Raw genomic sequence first — 20,987 nt, 5'->3', positions numbered from 1 at the left:
TTGTCATAGAGGCATAGAAGGGAAGACAAATGCTCCTCATTTCAGTGTTCATGAATACCAAGTTCGAACTGCCTAGTCAATATACGACATGCAGAAATAAGCATCTATGATTAAATACCCCCACAAACTTGATAGTGTAAAAAATAAAAGAATCCAAATAAGTAGTTTCTTAACTTTACCGACTTCTAGACACATCACACATGTTATTATTGTATTCAATTTAGAAATGCTGTAAATCATCACATCATAAGTGAATCTTATTTTCTATTCTGAATAAACAGTTCCAGATTGCCAATTTACAGCCAAAAAAATCAAGAGGCAAAAAATCTCCCATTAAAAAAAGAAAAAAGAAAAAATGAGGAGCAACGAAGCAGCCATTAAACACTTCAGTTAAAATAAGTTTACTTCCAAATGATTTTAACCGTTTAAAAAAAAAAAGAGAGAGAGAGAGCACCCAATCCTGATCACTGTTGAAATATTAGGTCACAAAGAATTAACAACCAACATCTCCAACAATATCGATTGAATAAGCAACAATGCAAGCACAAGGAGTGACAAGTTGCCCCACATACAAGAGCTGGCAATGTTTATTTTGGTAGTGCAATAGACTCTTACAAGGGGCACATGCAAAAATTTATTTGTTCAAAACAGCTGTACGATACCAACTTACAAAATAGACCAAGCCAATTTGAAACATATACATACCCAAAAGTTCAGCTTTAATCACACCAGAAAACTATTTGTTTCATCACTACTTGACCAGATGCATAACTTACAAACATAGCTATCATCCAACAACATGAAAATACATGCATTTAAGAGGTTTCTTTGACATATCTGCAGTAAGTCCTGTGACTATCTAGTGATCCCTTCATGTCATATCAACACCATCAGCTTCTGTTGGGGCAGACTAATTCCTCATATAATGCACCAAAAAAGTAAAAAGAATGTACAGAGTTTTACACCATGTCATTGCATCAAAGAACAAATTTAAACCTAAAACAGCAACTATAAGGAGAAAAAAAAGAAAGTAAAATTGGGTTATATATCACAGTTCTTTAGCATCATAAACAAAAGCAGTAAATCAAAAACCTGAATCTGCAAGTTATATGGAATTAATAATTTTGAGTTTCATAGGCGTATTGAAAGTAAAAACTCATAAACACCCACGGCCAGTAGCGACTCATACTCTTTCAGACTCAACAGTAGCTTTTCCTATCCCTTCCCTTTTTACCGCCCGTATGGTAAAAGCTTCAAGCTTCAACGGTAATTTTTCGTACATACATCGTATAATATATTTATTCTTTCAGAAGACCCCATATGAGGTTCATTTCTGATTGCTTTAAACTTCAGAGATGCCAAATCAGTTACTGTACTGTAATTTTTGCAACATGGACAGTGCTTCAATTTACACCCAAATAAGAATCTGTATAAATCATGTATCCATCACCTCTCATTAGTCTATACTTATCAAGGCTTTTCTCATCATTTGTCTAATACATATTGAGTATTGCATAAACTTAATTAACAAAAAGAAAAGAGTTTCTAATGCAAGCAATGAAGAGTATGAAAAAGGATTGCAGTAAACCAATTCAGTGCAAGTTAAGTCAGTGGCAGAAATAAGCTCCTCCCATGTCATACCTCCTTAATCTACACTTGTCAAGGTTTTTCTCATCATTTGTCTAATATATATTGCATAGATTTAATTAGTGGAAAGATTTTCTAATGCAAACAATGAAGAGTATGAAAAAGGAATACAGTAAACTAATTCAGTGCAAGTCAATTCAGTGGCAGAAATAAGCTCCTTCTATGCAACAATAAACTCTTCCTTTGAAATATATATATATATATATATATAGCTAGGTCTAAATCCAAATACTGGGATCTTAAACAATGCACAGATTAGTTATTGTCCTTCAATTTAAGTCACAGCATTAATCTGCATAAATGATGGACAAATTAAAAAATAAAATAAAAATGGAATTTAGATTACACCATTTGACTACAATAGAAACCCATAAACAACACAAAATTGTTTTCTTCCGTTTCCTTTTAAAAGGGAAAAGATCAAGAAAACTGGCCAAAAGGTCTGCAGCCTAAGTAAACAAGAAATGTAAATAAACAACAGAAGAACCTTGTAGAGTTTCAAGAAAATTAATTCTAGCATTTCATCAGTAAGCTAATGATTCTTTTGCTCGTTTCAATGACAATTTCGAATAGTTAGGTGTTTGTTTGTAATTTAATTTACCTTCTGAAAAAAAGGAAGGCAAAGAATGGACCCCCACACTGAAAATTAGCACAGTCCTCTTCAACTCAACTGTGTACAGTGAAGCACTCTAATATATGCAATCCGCAAGCATGTTCAAAATGCTGGATGTCATCTGACCAAGGGTTCTTGCAAGAAAGATCTAAGTCAGTGCAGCTAAACTGTATGAAACAAACGATAGCTGAGGCCCCTTCTCTTATCTGAATTCACATTTGATAGCGTACACTGCTAAAAGCTCCCTTCCCATCATACCATCCAGCATTCAGACAGAGTCAGTAACAGAACTCAAAGCTCCCTTCCGACACTGCCCAACTGTCAGTTTCAGGATTGCGTCACTACTTTGGTTTATTTTACAACATAGCCGACGTGGTACCTGTCCAAGGACATCGAAACTATTAGAAAACACAGAGTAAGATCATAAAACAAGGAGAAGAAACAGAAGTGAAAAACGCACCAAATGCCAGTTCTTCCTAAGAGGAAAACCCAACACCTGGATATTCTTGACATGATTTAGAGGAAGGGAGCGTGGGAAGCAGAGCACTTTTCTTTTTAAATAATCTTTTCCTGTAGCTCGCGCATATGAACCTACTGTAGCATTTCCGTGCCTCTTTACATCTTTGAAAAAAAAGAGGACAGGCTTTTTACAAATAGATCTATGAGGATCCCTAGTGTCAAAATCAAATTCATTGCGATGACTTAGTCTGTTCCAAGCAGTGTAAGTCTTCTCAGAGCGGTCAAGGTCACGGGGAAGCACAATATTTGGGAAGACTTGAACCACATAACCAAGTGAGACTACAAGTGTAAAGTGGCCTGCCAAGTCATAGCAAATTGATCGCTGTAAAAAGCTCCTGGGGTCAGCTCTCATAGCTTTGGTGAAGAGTTTTAGACTATCCAAAGATGTCAAACCAGGATAAAAAGGATCCACAGCTTCTAAATGGTGAATGGATACAAATGGTGCGATAGGATGGGAGGACAAAAGACCATGAGCATTTCCCCTTATATCCCACTGCAATGAGAGTAAAAATAACAAAATAAATAGATAGATAAACTATATCGACATTGAATAACTTTATCCAATGCCAATGAGTAATCTTAATTTTCAACATAAAAATATAAATGTCACACTGCAGAGATTAATGCATTTATATTTATGCTGCATAGAATAAAAAGAAAAATATATGGTAGAAAAGAGAGAGAATTGACCTGGTGGAAGCCAGGTTCAACAGTTAAAGGAATGCCGAGTTCAGTAATGCAGGCATGTAGACGATCATCACTTCCATAGAGTTTAGGATATCTGTCGATACAGTCATCGTGAATGTTGGAAAGAGCCTCAGCCAGGGGGTAGCTAATGGCGATTCCACCACCACCAAAGGCCATAGAGTGACTGAAATAAGTATTGGCAGAGTGGCTCTCAGAGGGGGTACCAATATAAACCATCTCTGTGGGATCATACTTGCTAAGAACTGCAACCAAATTATCAGAATTAAAAATAGTGTCGTCATCAGCAAGAACAAACCAGCGAACATTAGGAAGTCCAAGACGAAAGCATTCGATGACAATGCGAGAGATTCTGAGTCCAGAAGGGTGGCCGGTGGGATTGGTGTAACGGAAGCGGGAAATGTCCTCGGAGACCATGATAGGTGGCAACTGCAAGGAATCGTCTCCTTGTCCTTTCTGAAGCTTGTAGTTGTCTTCCAACCAGACGTGGCCACGCATGAGGTTGGGAAGCCACCACAGTCTCACAAACTCCGCGCGGCGTTTCCATAGGTGAGAGGATCCAGCAATTCCGAAGACTATGTGTTTCAGAGACAACTCCTCCTGTTTTTCCTCAGAAAGAGAAAGGCTGCGGTTGGATGAAGGTGAAGGCGGTGGCGGTGTCGATATCCAGGGGAGCGAATGACGGTGATTGTGAGTGTGAAAATGAGACCGAGAACGGGGACTGCCTTCCCACTCCCTAACTCGGATCCAGAAATGGCAAGTTGTGGCGGAGAAAACAACAGAAAGCCAAACGCTGGTAGAAAGGAGGAGTGCAGCCACCATGACAACCGCAGTGCCAATGCGACTGTGCCGCCATCGACGGTTTCTGCTACGAAGAAGCGGTGATCGGCATGAATTCTTCTCGTGTAGACGGAAATCACTACTATCAGTATTATCATAGTGAGACATCATCATCATCGAAGCCGCGGTAACTGATAATGCTCTTTTGACATTTCCACTTAGATTGGATGATCAATTTCAATATAAAAGAAAAAGCAGCCACATGACAAACTTTTTTTGTGCAATTGCAAGCGATTCGAGGGTTTCAGAATTGCTTCTGTGTCTCACTGTACGCTGCTTTTTTTTTTTGGCACTGTTGGTGTTAGAGTTGTTCCCTGTTTCGATATATTATTTCTTAAATTTTCCTTTCGGGAATTATAATTCAAATCTCTTGGTGAGTCAAATATTTATAAAAAGACGATGTGATTTCTGACCCTTTTTTTTTTTTTTTTTCAATATACCCAAATACGCTGCGTGTGTCCTTGTTGTCACCGGAACCGGATGCATTTGGATTATGATGCGTTTGCTCTGTGGAAATGAGGATGGAGCGGAATGAGAATGAGCTGGAATGTGAATGATGAATGAGAATAAGAATGTATTGGAATGATATTAATTAATTTATTTGGTAAAATAAATGAAAATGTGGAAAGAAAATGAAAATAAATTTATCAAAATATTTATAGTATTAATAATTAATAAACATAATTATTTTATTATTATTTGTTGTTGTTGTTGTTATTATTATTATTAATATTATTATTATTAAATTTTATTAACTTTATTATTTTAGTTATTATTAATATTATTTTTATAAATATTATCATTATTAACATTTATTATTATTATTAAATTTTATTAACTTTATTATTTTAGTTATTATTAATATTATTTTTATAAATATTATCATTATTAACATTTATTATTATTAAATTTTATTAACTTTATTATTTTAGTTATTATTAATATTATTTTTATAAATATTATCATTATTAACATTTATTATTATTATTAAATTTTATTAACTTTATTATTTTAGTTATTATTAATATTATTTTTATAAATATTATCATTATTAACATTTATTATTATTAAATTTTATTAACTTTATTATTTTAGTTATTATTAATATTATTTTTATAAATATTATCATTATTAACATTTATTATTATTATTATTAAATTTTATTAACTTTTATTATGTTAGTTATTATTCATTATTGTTATTAATATTATCATTATTAACATTTATTATTATTATTATATTTTATTAACTTTATCATTTTAGTTATTATTAATTATTGTTATTATTATTTTTATGAATATTATCATTATTAACATTTATTATTATTATTATTAACTTTATTATTTTAGTTACTATTAATTATTGTTAACATTTATTATTATTATCATTAACTTTTATTAATTATTGTTATTACTATTTTTATTAATATTATCATTATTAACATTTATTATTATTATTATTATTATTATTAAAATTAAAATTTATTAACTTTATTATTTTAGTTATTATTAATTATTGTTATTATTATTTTTAATAATAATAATAATGATAATATTAATAAAAATAATAATAACAATAATTAATAATAACTAAAATAATAAAGTTAATAAAATTTAATAATAATAATAATAAAATTACTAATAATAATAACAAGTTAACAACAATAAGGATAATATTGTTAATAGTGATAAATTAATTATTTTTATTAATTATTATTTTTATCATTATTTTTATTGTTAATAATGATAATATTAATGAAAATAATAATAATAATAATAATAATTAACAATAAATAAAATAATAAAGTTAATAAAATTTAATAATAATAATAATTATTATTATTAATGACATTTAAAATAATAAAAGTATTTATGATTTGAACAAGGGTAGTTTAGGAAATATGAAAAAATTAGAATGATAGAAAAGTAAATTTATATTTCATTTTCATTCCCACATTTTCATGCCCAACCTCCCCCCATGAGAATGATTCTCATTCCTTATTCTCAAATTGTGTGGGACCCACACATTTTATTCTCATTCTCAAATTACATTTTGCAAAGTAAACATAGGTTTCATTCTCATTCCTTCATTCTCATTCCCAAACCCACAAGTAAACACACCATTAATGTTTTCTAAACTCATTTTATAAAAGGAAAATCATTTTTTTGATGGAAATTTTTGAAATTGAAAATATTTTGGTAGTTTATTTTTTAATAATATATGAAAATGAAAATAGTAAAAAAAATACACATTTGGTTATTTATTTAAAAATATGAAGACAATAAGAAAAGTATTTGATTTTAAATAAATTTTTAATTATTTTAGAGAATTAAAACTAATAAATAGAATTTAATGTCATGTTTTGATTTATTTTCGTGGATTTATTTTTTTATTGTATTAATGGAATGTTTTTAAAAATTAATTAATAAAAAAATTAGTAGTAATTTTTCAAGAAATTTGTTAAATTTTTTAAGGACATAATAAAATTAATTGGAATTAAGAAACATTTTAAAAAAAATGCCAGACCCCATTAAAATTAAAATAACCTATTAAAATAATAGCAAAATATTATTAAAACATATATGTTTAATAAAATAATATTATATTACCAATCGATTTGACAGCACTTGAGACCTTATTCATAAAAGCATTCTTTTAAGGGAAAAGGACATTCGACCCCCAACGTTTAGAAAAAAGGACAAAAAATCTCTCAACGTTTCAAAAAGGACTTATAACTCTCTTTCTGTTAATAAACACCGTTTGTTTTAACAGTAAATTTATTTTTAATTTTTAATTATTATTATACCCTTATAATAAATATAAATTAATATATTGATTTGAGACATGTCACAATTAATATTTTTTTAAAACTAAAAATTGAGATACAATTACATTTTTGCCCAAATTATTTGCTATAAATTATACCTTTCGAATGATCAAACCTTTCATATGTGATTATTACTAATAAAACGAAATTTCATTAAACATTTTTTCTTTGAGGAATCAAAACCATATTGTAATTGTTAGAAAGGTATAATTTATAGTAAATAATTTTGGCAAAAAAATAATTGTATCTCAATTTTAAGCTTTTAAAAAATTATTAATTGTGATATATCTCAAATTAATATATTAATTTTTTTATTATAAGGGTATAATAGTAATTAAAAATTAAAAATAAATTTACTGTTAAAACAAACGGTGTTTATTAACGGAAAGGAGGTTATATGTCCTTTTTGAAACGTTGAGGAGTTTTTTATCCCTTTTCCTAAACGTTGGGGGGTTGAATGTCCTTTTCCCTTCTTTTAATGGCACCATCTAAAACCAGGGGCGGGCGCGGTTCGGTTCGATTCGGTTTTTTACCAAATTTTTTATAATCGTTCGATTACGATTATTTTAAAATCATAATTGCGATTAATCAAATTACCGAAATAATTAAATACTCGATTAATCGAAATAATTCGATTCGATTCGGTTCGATTATTTTGATTATGTGCCTATTAGAGCTATTTTGGACTTTTTTAAATTTGAAATCTTAAATTAATAAATCTACCACCAACATAAAAGTTTGTGGTAGGTTTATTTAAATTTAAAACCTTAAATTAATTTCTAAAAGGATAAAATGTTTTGAGGAAGAAAATATTAATCCAACAGTACACAAATTCATCAATTGGATTTCCTTTGTATAATTTAAGCAGCCTTCCAGACTGATAATCCCATAAAACCCACCTAATGAAAAACATAAACATAAAACACAGGTACAAACATTTCAGCGGCAAAGTTTAACCGCATGATTGTTAAAATTGGAAATGTTTGTTTCAAAAAATCAAACTCAACGCTCAGAACAACTTCGTGGAGCAGGAACATGATTGTTAAAATTGAGTGAACAAAACCAAAGTGAAAAAAAAAAATTAAATATCACAAAATCTTGCATTTGCCTCTGTATTCTCTCCGCATCTACTCGAAGAAGTTCCGGTTCCTTTCAAAGTTTCAATTACAAGAAATAACAATATCATTCCGCTTCCATCACTGAAGAGCTTCGATTGAAACCAAAACTTGTTTTTTTTTTTACCTTGTGAAGGCGATCGAGAGTGAAGGAAAGGAGCTCCCGATGACAGCCCCTTAGTTTTGACTATGGGCTATCACTGGCATAATCATCAAGATTCAAGCAATTACCCAAGCCACTTTTTCATACAAGTCTATAAGAGAGCAAGCTTCAAGCTCTCTCCACCTTTCCCAAAAGTTCAATAATCTCAAACACCACCTGTAAAAGCCAGAAATGGATCTTCAGTTCAGTTCAGGAAACCGACAGCCATCGAAACTAAGCAGAAAACGGCTAACCCAAGATCAGGTCAGGCTCTTGGAGACATGCTTCAATGCAAACCAAAAGCTCCAAATAGACCGTAAACTTGGTGACGACTGACGAGCAGCGGCGGCGACGAGCTTGCAGCGGCAACGACGAGCATAGGGGACAGAAGAAGACAGAAGTGTGGCTGAAGGTCACGACTCGAGCCTGTGGCTGAAGGTCACGACGAGCAGCGATGGGTTTTTGCTTTTGGCTGAAGGTCATGATGAGCAGCGGGAACAGAAGAAGACAGAAGTGTTTAGATTTAGATTTTAGCTTTAGAGTTTTTTTACAATCGGTTTATTTGAGATTTCGGTTCGGTTTTTCGGTTTTTTTTTAAAAAAACCGAAAATCAAACCGATTAGTTTTATTACTTTTATTATATTACTATTTCGATTTTTTAGAGGTAAAAAAACCGCACAAAAACTGAACCGAACCGAACGGTTCGATTGAATTTTTTATTAATCAACTTTTTTTGCCCACTTTTATCTAAAACAAAAACTGAAGAACATTAAAAGAATTATTTTTCATTTTTATAAATTGTTTGCGGTTGATTTTGGGTCAATGAATAAAAAACCACAAAACCAATCAAAGAGAAATAAATTTATATTTTTGTCGGGGAGCGGGGTACCTCGCTTGTTTGGCACGTGCGAGCTGTTTATACTTTTTGTGGAATGAAGGAGGATTGAAATGACGGTGGTTATGGAGGGAATCTGACTTCAGGTGTGGAGGGCTGGTGAAACTCGCCTTAAACCTGCGAAACAACAAAAAAAAAGGTCAGAGGTGGAGCCGGGGGTGGCCGGCGACCACACTCCGACGCTCAAGTCAGAGTTGGGTTATCTCAGGTTAGAGAGCTTGCAAGCTCTCGGTAATGGAGATTTTGAGGTTGAAGAAACCCTAGTTTTTTCTGGTGAGTCTGTTTACTTACTTGATAAAAATTAAACCTGAGTATTTATATGGTGTACCCCGGTCGCCGTGCCACCTGGCGCTATTTTAATGGCGTTCCCTGCTGTCATGTCAGGAATATTCTTATTTTTATGCGTAAGGCGGCCTAGACGTTTCAAAAATATCAGTGGAGAGCAAGTTTGTGGCGTATTGACGTGCTGGGCGTAGTGGAGTGGTCCCGCGTACCTCTGCAATTCCGTTGTAATTTTGCAGGTGTAGCAGGAAAAGCTGGTGGTCCCAACTGTCACAATATCACACTTTTGGCGGATTTGCTATCGTGACAGGCGGCTGTCTCCTCTTTTGCGGCACAAGATTTCCTTATTTTTCGACACGCATCAAACCGATTTTTTTTGCGATTCAGGACCCACATATCCCTTCACATATTTACGAAGAGTTTTATATCCTTTCATGGTGTACCCGAGGTACCCCCGAAGTCCTTAGGGTAGCCGGGGTACTTAGAGTACCCGAGACAAATTAATCTCTTAAATATCGACACGTGGCGCTTCATCATTGGTCTCATATTTCCTTCCCAAACAACATCCCCCTAGTTTCTTTGTAGCGAATGTAATTGAGGTACAAGAAACTCTTGGAGGAACTGTGTGTGACACGTGGCGATATTTACACACTGAATTAATGCATGTCTTCTTGGAGGAACACCCCCCTGGTTTTTTTTTTTTTTTTAACGATGGGAACGAACAGTCGTCTTCATGTCTCCCTCTCATTTTTCTTGGAAAGTGGCAGCCGTCTGACATGCAGTTTGAATTTAAAAAAAATCAAACCACGCAAACATCCCTGATCTTCTTTTCGTGCAGTGTGCTCTGTCAAGTTTAATTAACACCCCTGATGTAAATGTCAATCTCTTGTCGTTTATTTTGAAAATCCCAACATAATCTCCCATCAAATTTAATTACTTCCAGTGACTTCTTGCTTGCTCTGGCTTTTAAAATTCAAAAACCAGCCAAATCATTTCAACCTCCAGCTTCACACATTTTTTTTTTATATATAAATCACCTACTGCACGTTTTTATTTTCCCTTTATTCTATAATCCCCAAACACTTTTCATCTTCTTCCCCAAACTCCAACGCCACCCCATCTCCACTTTTTTTTTCTTTTTCTTTTTCTTTTGCTTGCTTGCTCTCAGCCCACTATAAAATTTTCTTTCTCTTTTCTTCATCTTCCTTTTTTCTTCTTTCTTTTTCCCTTTTTTTTTTTGGTCGGCCTTGGCTCCCGTGATTTCCAGTGGTGGCGTGATGACGGCGTTTGGCTGGTGGTGCAGTGATCTCCTTGTGGTAAGCCATCTTCTCCCCCCATTTTGCTTCTTTGTTTCTTCCAGTGGCCTCTTTTTTTTTTTTTTTTTTAATCCATGCTCCTCTCTTTTTGTTTTCTTTTAAATCATCCTGGAGGCTTTTCTCTTTCTTTTTTTTTTTGACTTCCTCTCCTTTGCTTTTTTTTTTTTTTTATCTCCAGGCTTCTCCTTTTTTTTCTTTTTTTTGTACGTCCAAGCTCCTTTTTTTTTTTTACTTCCTCTTCTTTACCCTTTTTTTTAATCTCTAGGCTTCTCCTTTTTTTTTTTGACTTCCTCTTTTTTTTTTATATCTCCAAACTTCTCCTTTTTTTTTGTACGTCCAAGCTTCTTCTTTTTTTTTTTATATCTCCAGACTTCTCTTTTTTTTTTTTGTACGTCCAAGCTTTTTTTTTTTTTTTTTTTTATCTTTAACATGTTTTATTGTGTCTATGACAGCCTCTGCACTGCTCCATCTTTTGAGCAACTTTTGGCGATTTGTGGCTTCTCTTGGCGATTTATAGTCTAAAACTTACTTATTGGCGACTGAAATTTGCTACTTTCGGTGAGATATAGGTATAAATTTTTTCATACCTATTTTTGACTTCTTTATTTTGAAGAATGATGTTGTGGCTTCGTTTTTGGTTTTCATGCAAAGTGTTGGCATTTTTTTTTTGTTTATGCTTTTATTGGTGGATGTTGGTGTTTGGCTTGTGATGGATGAGGTTTGAAGTTGTGGGGGTATATTTTGATGTGGAGTTTTTCTTTTTGAACTTGTGTCTTGTGTTTTTAGGAGAACAAGATGGGGAGAAAAATTGTTGGGAAAAGGGTCTTAATGTGGTCAGGGAGCCGGGGGAGTCGAGTGAGGAGGCTCCCCTTTCTGATTCAGCCCCTCATATATCCCTTAGTGACGATGATGGGTCCCCTTTGGCTAGTCCCAAGTTATCTCGAACCAAAACTAATAAAAAATCAAAGATTAAAGGCAAACACCCAGCCAAGTCAGCCCATAGAAAAACTCGTCCAAAGACATCCAGACCCAAATCTCCTATTCCTGTTAGCATTCCAGAACCTCCCCTGATCTCTCCATCTGTCTCTGTAGCTCCTAAGCTCTATGCACTAGGGGGTAGGCCGGCTACTCCGAGAGATTTAGAAAGGGTTAAAACCAAATACAACATACCTCATTCTATCCACCTTAGGGTACCTCGCAAAGGCGAGCGCCCCAAGCACCCTCATTATGATCGTGTTGCCCTTCATATCGACCTTTTTGACTTAGGTTTCTATTTACCTCTTCAGCCATTTTTTAGAAAAATGTTCACTGAGATGAAAATTGCTCCCGAACAGTTATCCTTACCCGGTTGGAGATTGCTCACGGGTCTGGAGGTTTTGTGGCTAGATATTTTTGGGGAGGATATTTCATATGGAGATTTGAGGGGGCTTTATTAGTTGAAGAAGCCCACTGGTTTATCCGTAGCCTATTTTGCTACTTGGGGGGTTCATGGTAATTTGGCGAGACCGGATCCCTTGCTGAAAAAGGGCTACAGATATGGGTGGTTTGTGGCTGAGGGCGAGTGGGGGAAGAGTATTCCAGCGGGAAATGAAGTTGTGCAAGTTCGGAACTTCTTCAATGAAGACAGTATGTGTTTCTTTTCTCTTCTCTCCATTTCTATGTATATATACACCTCTTCGCATGAATTTTCTTCTTATTCGTTGTTTTTTTTTTGGATTTTTGCAGACATCACTTGGACCAAGGGAACGTGCCCAATCCATGAAGTGGGGAGGAAAGTGAATGGTGTTATAGAGAAGTTTCAGATTTTGCAGAGTGAGGGTGATGTTCTGTGCACTTCCCGGTTGGCGAGAGCTGGTCTGATTAAGGAGAGTTTTCAGTCTTCTTCGGGGGGCAATTCACGTATGGCTATGTGGTGTTGCTGGGGTACCCCGCCTTCATTGGTTATGTGGGGTGCCCCCATTATTTGAACAAATTTTTTTTTTTTGCTTTGGTGGCCATCGCTTATTTTTTCTTAATGTGCCTTTTTGCCAATGACGACTCTGTTGTTTATTTTCCTGATTTGTCTCACCTCTTTTTTTGTTGGATAGGCATGGACCATTTTGGCGAAGATTTTGACGCCTTCTTCAGTCGCATGAGCGGCAGCTCCTCCGGTACCTTGGGTACCTCCGCAAAAGGTGACCGACCTCCCGTCGTTCCAGGCAGCAAAGGCAAATTGCCCGTCTCCTCTCTTGGGGGTTCTCGGGGTACCCCGGGTACCCACAAGAGAAAGCTTGGCTCTCTTTTCTCGGCTCCTAGAGACCTTATGGAGGGCGAGCTGGATCCGGTGGCTAACAAGCGGATATCGCACCTGACTGATTGCTTCCTTCATTCCTTTGAGAGTATTTCCACAGACATGGCAATTTAGGCGGATAAATTAGATTTAAATGAGCGCTATAGCCGAGCGCTCAAAGCTTGTCATGACGTAAGCGCCTCTCACTCTTTTCTTTTCCTCTTTTTTTTTTTATCGCCCTGACTCAATTTCCTTTTCTTTATTATTATTTGTGTAGGCGGCTTTCTACCTTAGCCACGGTCTCCGAGACCTTAGTGGCATCTCGGCTGCACAGACCGAGGTAGAGAGGCTGCGAGGTGAGGTTAGGCTCGGCCAGTCTCGGGAAGAGAAGCTGCGAGAGGAGGTCAGGGCTTTGCAAAGGCGCTTGGATGACCACGCCCGGGAGAACAGTCGATTGTCTAGGAAGTTGGAAGAGGTGGAATCTAAGCATGGCGAGCTACTATCTCGCCAACCGGAGATGATGGACAAGGCCTTCACTCTTATCATGACTGAGGTCTGGAGCGTCGAGCCTGAGTTAGTGGTACCCCGGGTGGAGAAATGGGTGGACAAGTCGGCCATCCTGAAAGCGATAGAGGATAAAAGGGCTACCCAAGCTCCACCATCCTATAGGCCGCAGCAATCTTCGGGGGTACCCCAGGTTCCCCAGGCACCCCAGGCGGATCTCCCTTCGGCTAGCGCTGTTCCTGCAGATAGTAGCTTTTTGGCCGTGAGTGTTCCTATTGACGCCCCCGTTGAGGGGAACGGTGGAGAGGATGTCCCCCCTTCTTTTTGACCTTACTTGCTATTTACAGCTTTATCTCAAGATGTCTTAGTAACTTTCTTCCTTTGCTTCTGTACCTTTGTAGTATGCTATCATCCTTTTGATATTTTGGGATACTTGTCTTTTGGAAGGTTGCCTCGGCAATCTTGCTACTTATTCATATTAAATTTTTACAATAGACTTTATTCGGCTTACCATTGAATTCCTTGCTTATGATTGATTTGTGTAGACTCGTGGGGGTTCCTCGGGTACCCCAGGTACCCCCTGATGTATTTTTGGCGCTTGCATGGTGATTTCCGTAGATGTGCTCACTGCTCGTCTTAATAAAGATTATGGCGTATCTCAAAATAATTTAATAATTTGCACATTATCATAAGATAAAACAAAATTCATATTTGGCGCAACTAGGATTAAATAAAGATTATGGCGTATCTCAAATAAACTTGTGGAGTTTCTAGGGTATCCCGGGTACCTTTTTTTTTTCTGGGACCTTCTAGGCCCCCCTTTCTTACAGAAATGGTCAAAAACATGCTTGTTTTGCCATCCTCTTCTAGTCAATATTTAATAAAATAATGCGAATAGAGGGGCATGCTTGCCTACCTCGTTTCGTTTATCTATTCTTTACTTGGCTCAAGCAAAAGAATGGAGGTGTGGGCGTGTGCATACCTTAACGGAACCTCATGGCGCTAGGGTATGCTAGTTTACCTCGCCCTCGGGCCTTCTCTGACCCTCCTTATTTAAATTTGTTGTATTATTTCTTATTGGCGTTGACCTCGAACAGATCTTCACGATCGAATCGAGTTAGATACCTCAGGTTCCCCTGATTATCTTGAAATGGAGCAATTATAGCTGAATAAGACATGGCGTAATAAGAGAGAGTCACATTAATGGCGAAAATTTAACCATAATCACATTTGGTAATCAAAAGGAGAACATTACATAAGACTGACTCATTGTCCCAATGAGAATAGGAAACCATATAGATATCCACTCTCTAGGACTTAGGGAATTAAAAATTTCACTTGCACATGTGGGGTACCCTAAGTACCTTTCATGGCTTTACCACATTGCACACATAGTAAAGAAAATAAGAGATAGATAAAGTGAACGATAAGGTTTAAGACACTGTCCTCATGTTAGTAGTACTTCCTCAGCATTGCGGCATTCTAGGGATGCTTGACGATTGTTCCATCCATGTGGAGTAGTCTGTATGCCCCTGAACCTACCGGCTTGTCTATGCGATATGGGCCTTCCCAATTGGCTCCGAAAGAGCCCTCCGAGGGTACCCGGGTATTCTGAGTTACCCTTCGTAGGACTAAATCTCCTTTCTTAAATGATATGAGGCGTACTTTCTTGTCATATAAATCTAAAACGCGGTGCTGGTATATTGCAACCTTCAATTCTGCTTTGGCCCTTTTTTCTTCAACAAAATCAATATTGGACGTAATCAAAGAGGCATTCTCGGCTTCATCGAAGTATGCGGTTCTGTGAGAGGGTATCCCGATTTCAGCTGGAATGACTGCATCAGTCCCGAAAGCCAGAGAAAATGGGGTTTCCCTAGTTGAAATATTCTGAGTTGTCCGATAGGCCCAAAGAACGCCGGGTAACTCGTCTACCCAAGCTCCATTTCTTTCCTCCAGCCTCTTCTTTAGGATACCCTTGATGATTTTGTTGATGGCTTCCACTTGTCCATTAGATTGTGGGTGAGCCGGAGAAGCAAATCGGTTGGCTATCCCAAGCTCCGAGCAAAAATTCTGAAATTTTTCGTTATCGAATTACTTCCTGTTGTCACTGACAATTGCATTAGGGATACCATATCTGCATATGAGGTTCCTCCAAACAAAATCAGTGGTTTTTCTCTCCGTAATGCTTGCCAACGGCTCCGCTTTTACCCACTTTGTGAAATAGTCAACGGCTACAATTGCATACTTAGCTTGTCCTCTACCAGTTGGTAGTGGGCCAATGAGATCTATGCCCCAAACAGCAAATGGCCACGGAGAAGACATGACAATTAACTTTTCTGGTGGAAGGTGGGGTACCTTGGCAAATCTCTGGCACTTGTCACAACTCTTGACCATGTTTTTGGCATCCTCCCGCATCGTAGGCCAATAAAATCCTTGACGAAGGGCCTTCTGTGCCAATGATTGTGCTCCATAGTGGTTACCGCATATCCCTTCGTGTATTTCTCTCATGACATATTTGGCATGTTCATTTCCCAAGCACTTTAAGTAAGGGAGGGTAAACCCTCTTCTGAATAAGGTATCCTCGATGAGACAATATTGAGCAGCTTTGTACTTTAGCTTCCTTGCTTCATTCTTGTTTGAGGGCAGATCCCCACTTCTGAGGTATCCTATGATTGGTTGCATCCAGGGTACCCCAGCAGTTATCGACCCTATTTCTTCTGGCTCAAGTAGATTACACTGGGTGTAGGTACGTACTCAGCAGTGATTGGACGAACCGACTGAGTTGCACCGAAGGAAGCCATTTTGGCGAGGTTGTCAGCTTCATAATTTTCTAATCGTGGAACTCTTTCCACCTTGACCTCAGCAAATTGAGATATTAATTCTCTTATTCTCCCGAGGTACCCCTTCATATTTTCTTCCTTAGCTTGATACTCTGAGTTGATCTGACCGACCACCAATTGAGAGTCACTCTTGATGTGGACTCTTTTTGCGCCCAAGGCCTTCGACATCCTTAGCCCCGCTATCATAGCTTCATACTCGGATTCGTTGTTTGAGGCCTTGAACCCGAATTGCAAGGCATAACATAGCTTCACCTTATCTGGATCGATGATTATTACTCCCGCACCGCTTCCGTGCGAGTTTGAGGAACCATCCACATAAATTTTCCAGACATGCTCTTCTTCAATAGTTGATGTAGTTTCGCCTGGGTACCCCGGGATCTCCTCACCCCCGGAGTCATTGGCGAATTCTGCAATGAAATCGGCGATGGCTTGGGCTTTAATAGCTGAGCGTGGCTTGAAGATGATGTCGAACTCACTCAATTCAAGAGACCAGCGAAGAAGTCTTCCAGACATGTCTAACTTCTGGAGGATTTGTCGAAGGGGAAGGTTTATTACAACGACAATGGTGTGGGCCTGAAAATACGGCCGGAGTTTCCTCGCAGAGATTACCAAAGCCAAAACCAGCTTCTCTGTGGCGGGGTACTTCTTTTCCGCATCCACCATTACCCTACTAGTGTAGTAAATAGGCCGTTGCACCCCGTCTTCATCTTCTCTAAGCAACAACGAGCTAGTGGCGTGCTCAGAAACAACGAGATACAACAGAAGCACTTCTCCATGCTTAAGCTTGGCGAGCAATGGTGAATTAACGAGGTACTCTTTTAGCTTCTAAAAAGCCTCTTCGCACTCGGCGGTCCATTGGAGCTTCTTTCCCGCTTTCAAAGCTTTAAAAAATGGCTTGCACCTATCGGTGGCCTTGGAGATGAAACGACTCAAGGCGGCTATCCGGCCAGCTAAGCTCTGGACTTCCTTAATGGTACTTGGTGACTTCATCCCAAGAACCGCCTGGATTTTGTCGGGATTAGCCTCAATTCCCCGCTGTTGTACCATAAATCCAAGGAATTTACCTGAAGTCACCCCGAATGCACATTTCTCAGGATTTAGGCGCATCTGATGCTTTCTCAAAATATTGAAGGTATCTCTGAGGTGCCCCGAGTGATCACTGGCGTACACCGACTTCGTTATCATATCATCGATGTACACCTCCATGGTACGACCGATTTGCTGTTTGAAGACCTTGTTCACCAAACGCTGATAGGTGGCGCCCGCATTCTTCAAACCAAAAGGCATAACCTTGTAGCAGTATAACCCACGGTTGGTGATGAAGGCCGTTTTATCTTGATTAGGCTCGTACATTGGAATTTGGTTGTACCCGGAGAAAGCATCAATGAAACTAAGCATCTCGTGCCCAGCAGTAGCATCGACAAGCTGGTCTACCTGGGGAAATGGGAAGCTATCGTTAGGGCAAGACTTGTTTAAATCCGTGAAATCTACACACATGCGCCATTTCCCGTTAGACTTCTTAACCAGTACAACATTTGAGACCCAATCGGGGTACACCGCCTCCCTAATAAACCCCGCTGCTAGCAATCGGTCCACTTCTTGTTCAATGGCGTCATAGTGTTCCTAGTTGAAAGCTCGACGTTTTTGCTTGATAGGCCTATGATGTGGATCGACATTGAGCTTGTGACAGGTGATAGAAGGCGGGATACCCGGCATGTCCGCGTGAGACCAAGCGAACACATCTAAGTTTTTCCTTAAGAACTCAATAAGCTGCTCTCGGTGTTGGTCAGGGAGGTTGGAGCTTACCTTGACCATCTTGGTTAGGTCCTTATTGCAGATCAAAACAGACACAAAATCCTCAGCCGGTGCTCCTCGCTTTTCATCTTTCGGTACCCGGGGATCCAGGGGTACCTCGACTTCTCCCATTGATGCTGAATTGGGACTTTGGGGTACCAGTGGTGCCCTGGGAGCTACCACATCCATTTCCATTGGCCCAGCTTCATACGACGCTTGGGGTACCTGGGAGTTTGTGGACCGTTGAGCTTTCTTACGTGCAACTCTCCGGCGTCTAGCCAGTGCCCGCTTGGATAGGCTGGTAAATGGCCTTGTGCTGACGGGGTACCCCTCCAGGAACATATTGGTGGTGATTTGGTAGCTCACTTTCGATGTGACCGAGTAGCACCCTCGAGCCGATTGCTGATCCCCTTTGATCGTGATAATTTCTCCAGCGGTTGGAATCTTCATGGCGAGGTAATGCATGGAGATTGCCGCCTTAGTTGTTGCTAAGAATGGTCTTCCCAAGATGATATTATAGGCACCTGGGTGATCCACAACAAGAAAATCAATCATATGAACAACACGGTGAGGTACCTTACCAAGTGTAACGGGTAGCGTAATGATGCCCTTTGGGATAACCATATCGCCGGCGAACCCAATAAGAGGTGTAGCACATGGGGTGATCTTTAGCGATTCAATCAATAGTTGATCCAAGGCGCTTTTGAAAATGATATCAACGGAGCTGCCGGTGTCTACAAGAGTTCTTGCTACTTTACCAGTAGCAACCTTCAACGTTATTACTAAGGTGTCGTCATGAGGGTACGAGACATCTTCAGCATCTTGCTCTGTGAAAAGGATAGATGGGGGACGGTGGGGTACCCCCGGTACCCTAAGTTGATTTTGACAAGCGAAGTTCACATCTTTTCCAGGGCGATCCAAAATTGGTGGCTTACTGTAACGTTTGATGGCCCGTCTAGATTCCCCAGCGAGGGTAGGACCCCCTGCTATCATTCGAACATACACGCCTTTCTTAGACCCCTGGGGTATCTCGGCTTCGGGATGAGGGTTAGCAACTTGTTTACCCTTATCTTGCTCCGAGAACTTCCTTGCCTCACGCATATCAGCCACAAATTCCTTGAGATACCTACTCAGAATCAATGACTCAATTTCTTTCCTCAAGTGAAAACATTCGGCGGTGCTATAGCCGAAATCTTCATGAAACTCACAATACTTCAAGCTACGCTTCATATTGGGGTATTTTCGAATTGGCTTAGGTGGGCGAAGCATCCCCGTATCCCTAATATGGTAAAATATTTGTTCTGGAGATTGATTCAAATGGTGGAAAGAGTCATATCTGGATTTTTGTGGTGCTTCCCGTTGTTCTGGTGGTAGCGATGGGCTATGTACTCAGGGTGCTCGGAAGGGTACCTGAGGTACTCGGGGTACCTGGGGTACACCAGGGATATTCAGTCCTCTCCCACGTGGGGTTGAACGAGGTGGGCTGTGTACCCGGGGTGCTTGAGAGGGTACCTGAGGTACATCGGCTCTCTTGGGTTTCTCCTTGTTTCTCACAACTTCGACTCTGTCTTCTTCCCGCTTTAGGTTACACTTCTCATCTATTTCTATTTGTTGCAGGGCTCGAGAACGAGCTTCCCCATATGAAAGAGGGCGGTGTTTTTGAAATGACTGCCATAACTTCCCCAAACGTAAATTCTTTTTAAAATGAGTGAGAGTATGTTGGTGACCAAATGTACCGGTACGCAACACCTCTTGGTGGAAGCGGGTTACGTACTCGGCTAAAGACTCCGAATCCCCTTGCTTGATGAAAGCAAGCTTGGAGGATGTTATGTCTTGGGTGGATGCATAACCAAACTCATGAACAAAATCTTTTAGGAGCTGGTCTAGGGAGGATACACTACCTGCCTTCAACGATCGGAACCATGACTTGGCTGGTCCGGTGAGGGTATGCGGGAACATCCGGCACATAGCATTGTCGTCCACTCCTTTAATCATCATCTGGCCACGATATAACTCAGCATGTTCCACGGGATCTGAGGTACCCGAGTATTGTTGTATTTGAGGCATGGTGAACGCTTCCGGGAGAACTGCTGTCCGAATCTCCATGGTGAATGGCGAGTTATGCACTGCTTGCGCTAGAGCATTGGTAGGGTTTTGTTTTTTAGAAAGGAGCTTCACTTGAGCTTCGAGGTACTCCATTTTTTCCAGGAACTCGCGGGGTACCCCAGGTGCACCTGAGGAGGCCTCTGTTGTCTGGGAAGCTCTTTTAGCGTTCAACTTGTACCGAAGATCTTCATGGGCTTTTTGTTTGCTTTGAATGGGTGCTCGATGGCCCATGCTTTGGTCTACTTCCCTCCGGTATTTCAGATCTTGGTATGATCTGTTTCTCACCGCGTGGAGGCGGGACATCTTGAGTTACCGGAGAAGTGGCTGCTTCGGGTACCCGAGATCCTACTGCTCTGAGAATCGCATGAGCTAAATCCTCAAAGTGTTTATGAGTAACGGGCTCCTCGTCGGGTTGAATACCAGTTGATTGCTTAACTGATTTGCCTTTCTCTAGGCGGGATGCCCTCCTTGTCGAGTCACCCCTCTCATCACCGCCGTGGTCCTCTGCTCCATCATGACATAACATTTGGTTATCAGTGGTACGTCGGGTGCCATGGCTGTGCAAGCACACGT

The 20,987-nt window shown here is 38.9% G+C and overlaps 2 protein-coding genes across 2 annotated transcripts; both read right to left on the bottom strand.

Annotated features, from left to right (window-relative positions):
* Nucleotides 1–1,997: 1,997 nt before the first annotated feature.
* Nucleotides 1,998–4,719, bottom strand: LOC18047814. The gene is made up of 3 exons (XM_006439094.2): nucleotides 3,470–4,719; nucleotides 2,721–3,272; nucleotides 1,998–2,639 (listed from the first exon to the last, which is right to left on the bottom strand). The coding sequence occupies exons 1-3, from the start codon at nucleotides 4,439–4,441 to the stop codon at nucleotides 2,529–2,531; spliced, it is 1,635 nt and encodes a 544-aa protein (XP_006439157.1). The 5' UTR covers nucleotides 4,442–4,719; the 3' UTR covers nucleotides 1,998–2,528.
* A 14,978-nt stretch (nucleotides 4,720–19,697) lies between these two features.
* On the bottom strand, nucleotides 19,698–20,507 carry LOC112100144. Its single transcript, XM_024188584.1, has one exon. It carries the CDS (start codon nucleotides 20,505–20,507, stop codon nucleotides 19,698–19,700), a length of 810 nt encoding a protein of 269 aa, XP_024044352.1.
* Nucleotides 20,508–20,987: the final 480 nt, after the last annotated feature.

This window comes from Citrus clementina, unplaced genomic scaffold (assembly GCF_000493195.1).
Source record: "Citrus clementina cultivar Clemenules unplaced genomic scaffold, Citrus_clementina_v1.0 scaffold_3, whole genome shotgun sequence".
Taxonomy (NCBI): Eukaryota; Viridiplantae; Streptophyta; class Magnoliopsida; order Sapindales; family Rutaceae; genus Citrus; species Citrus x clementina.
Note: the sequence above shows the minus strand (reverse complement) of the source record. Positions and strands in the feature narration are given on the sequence as shown.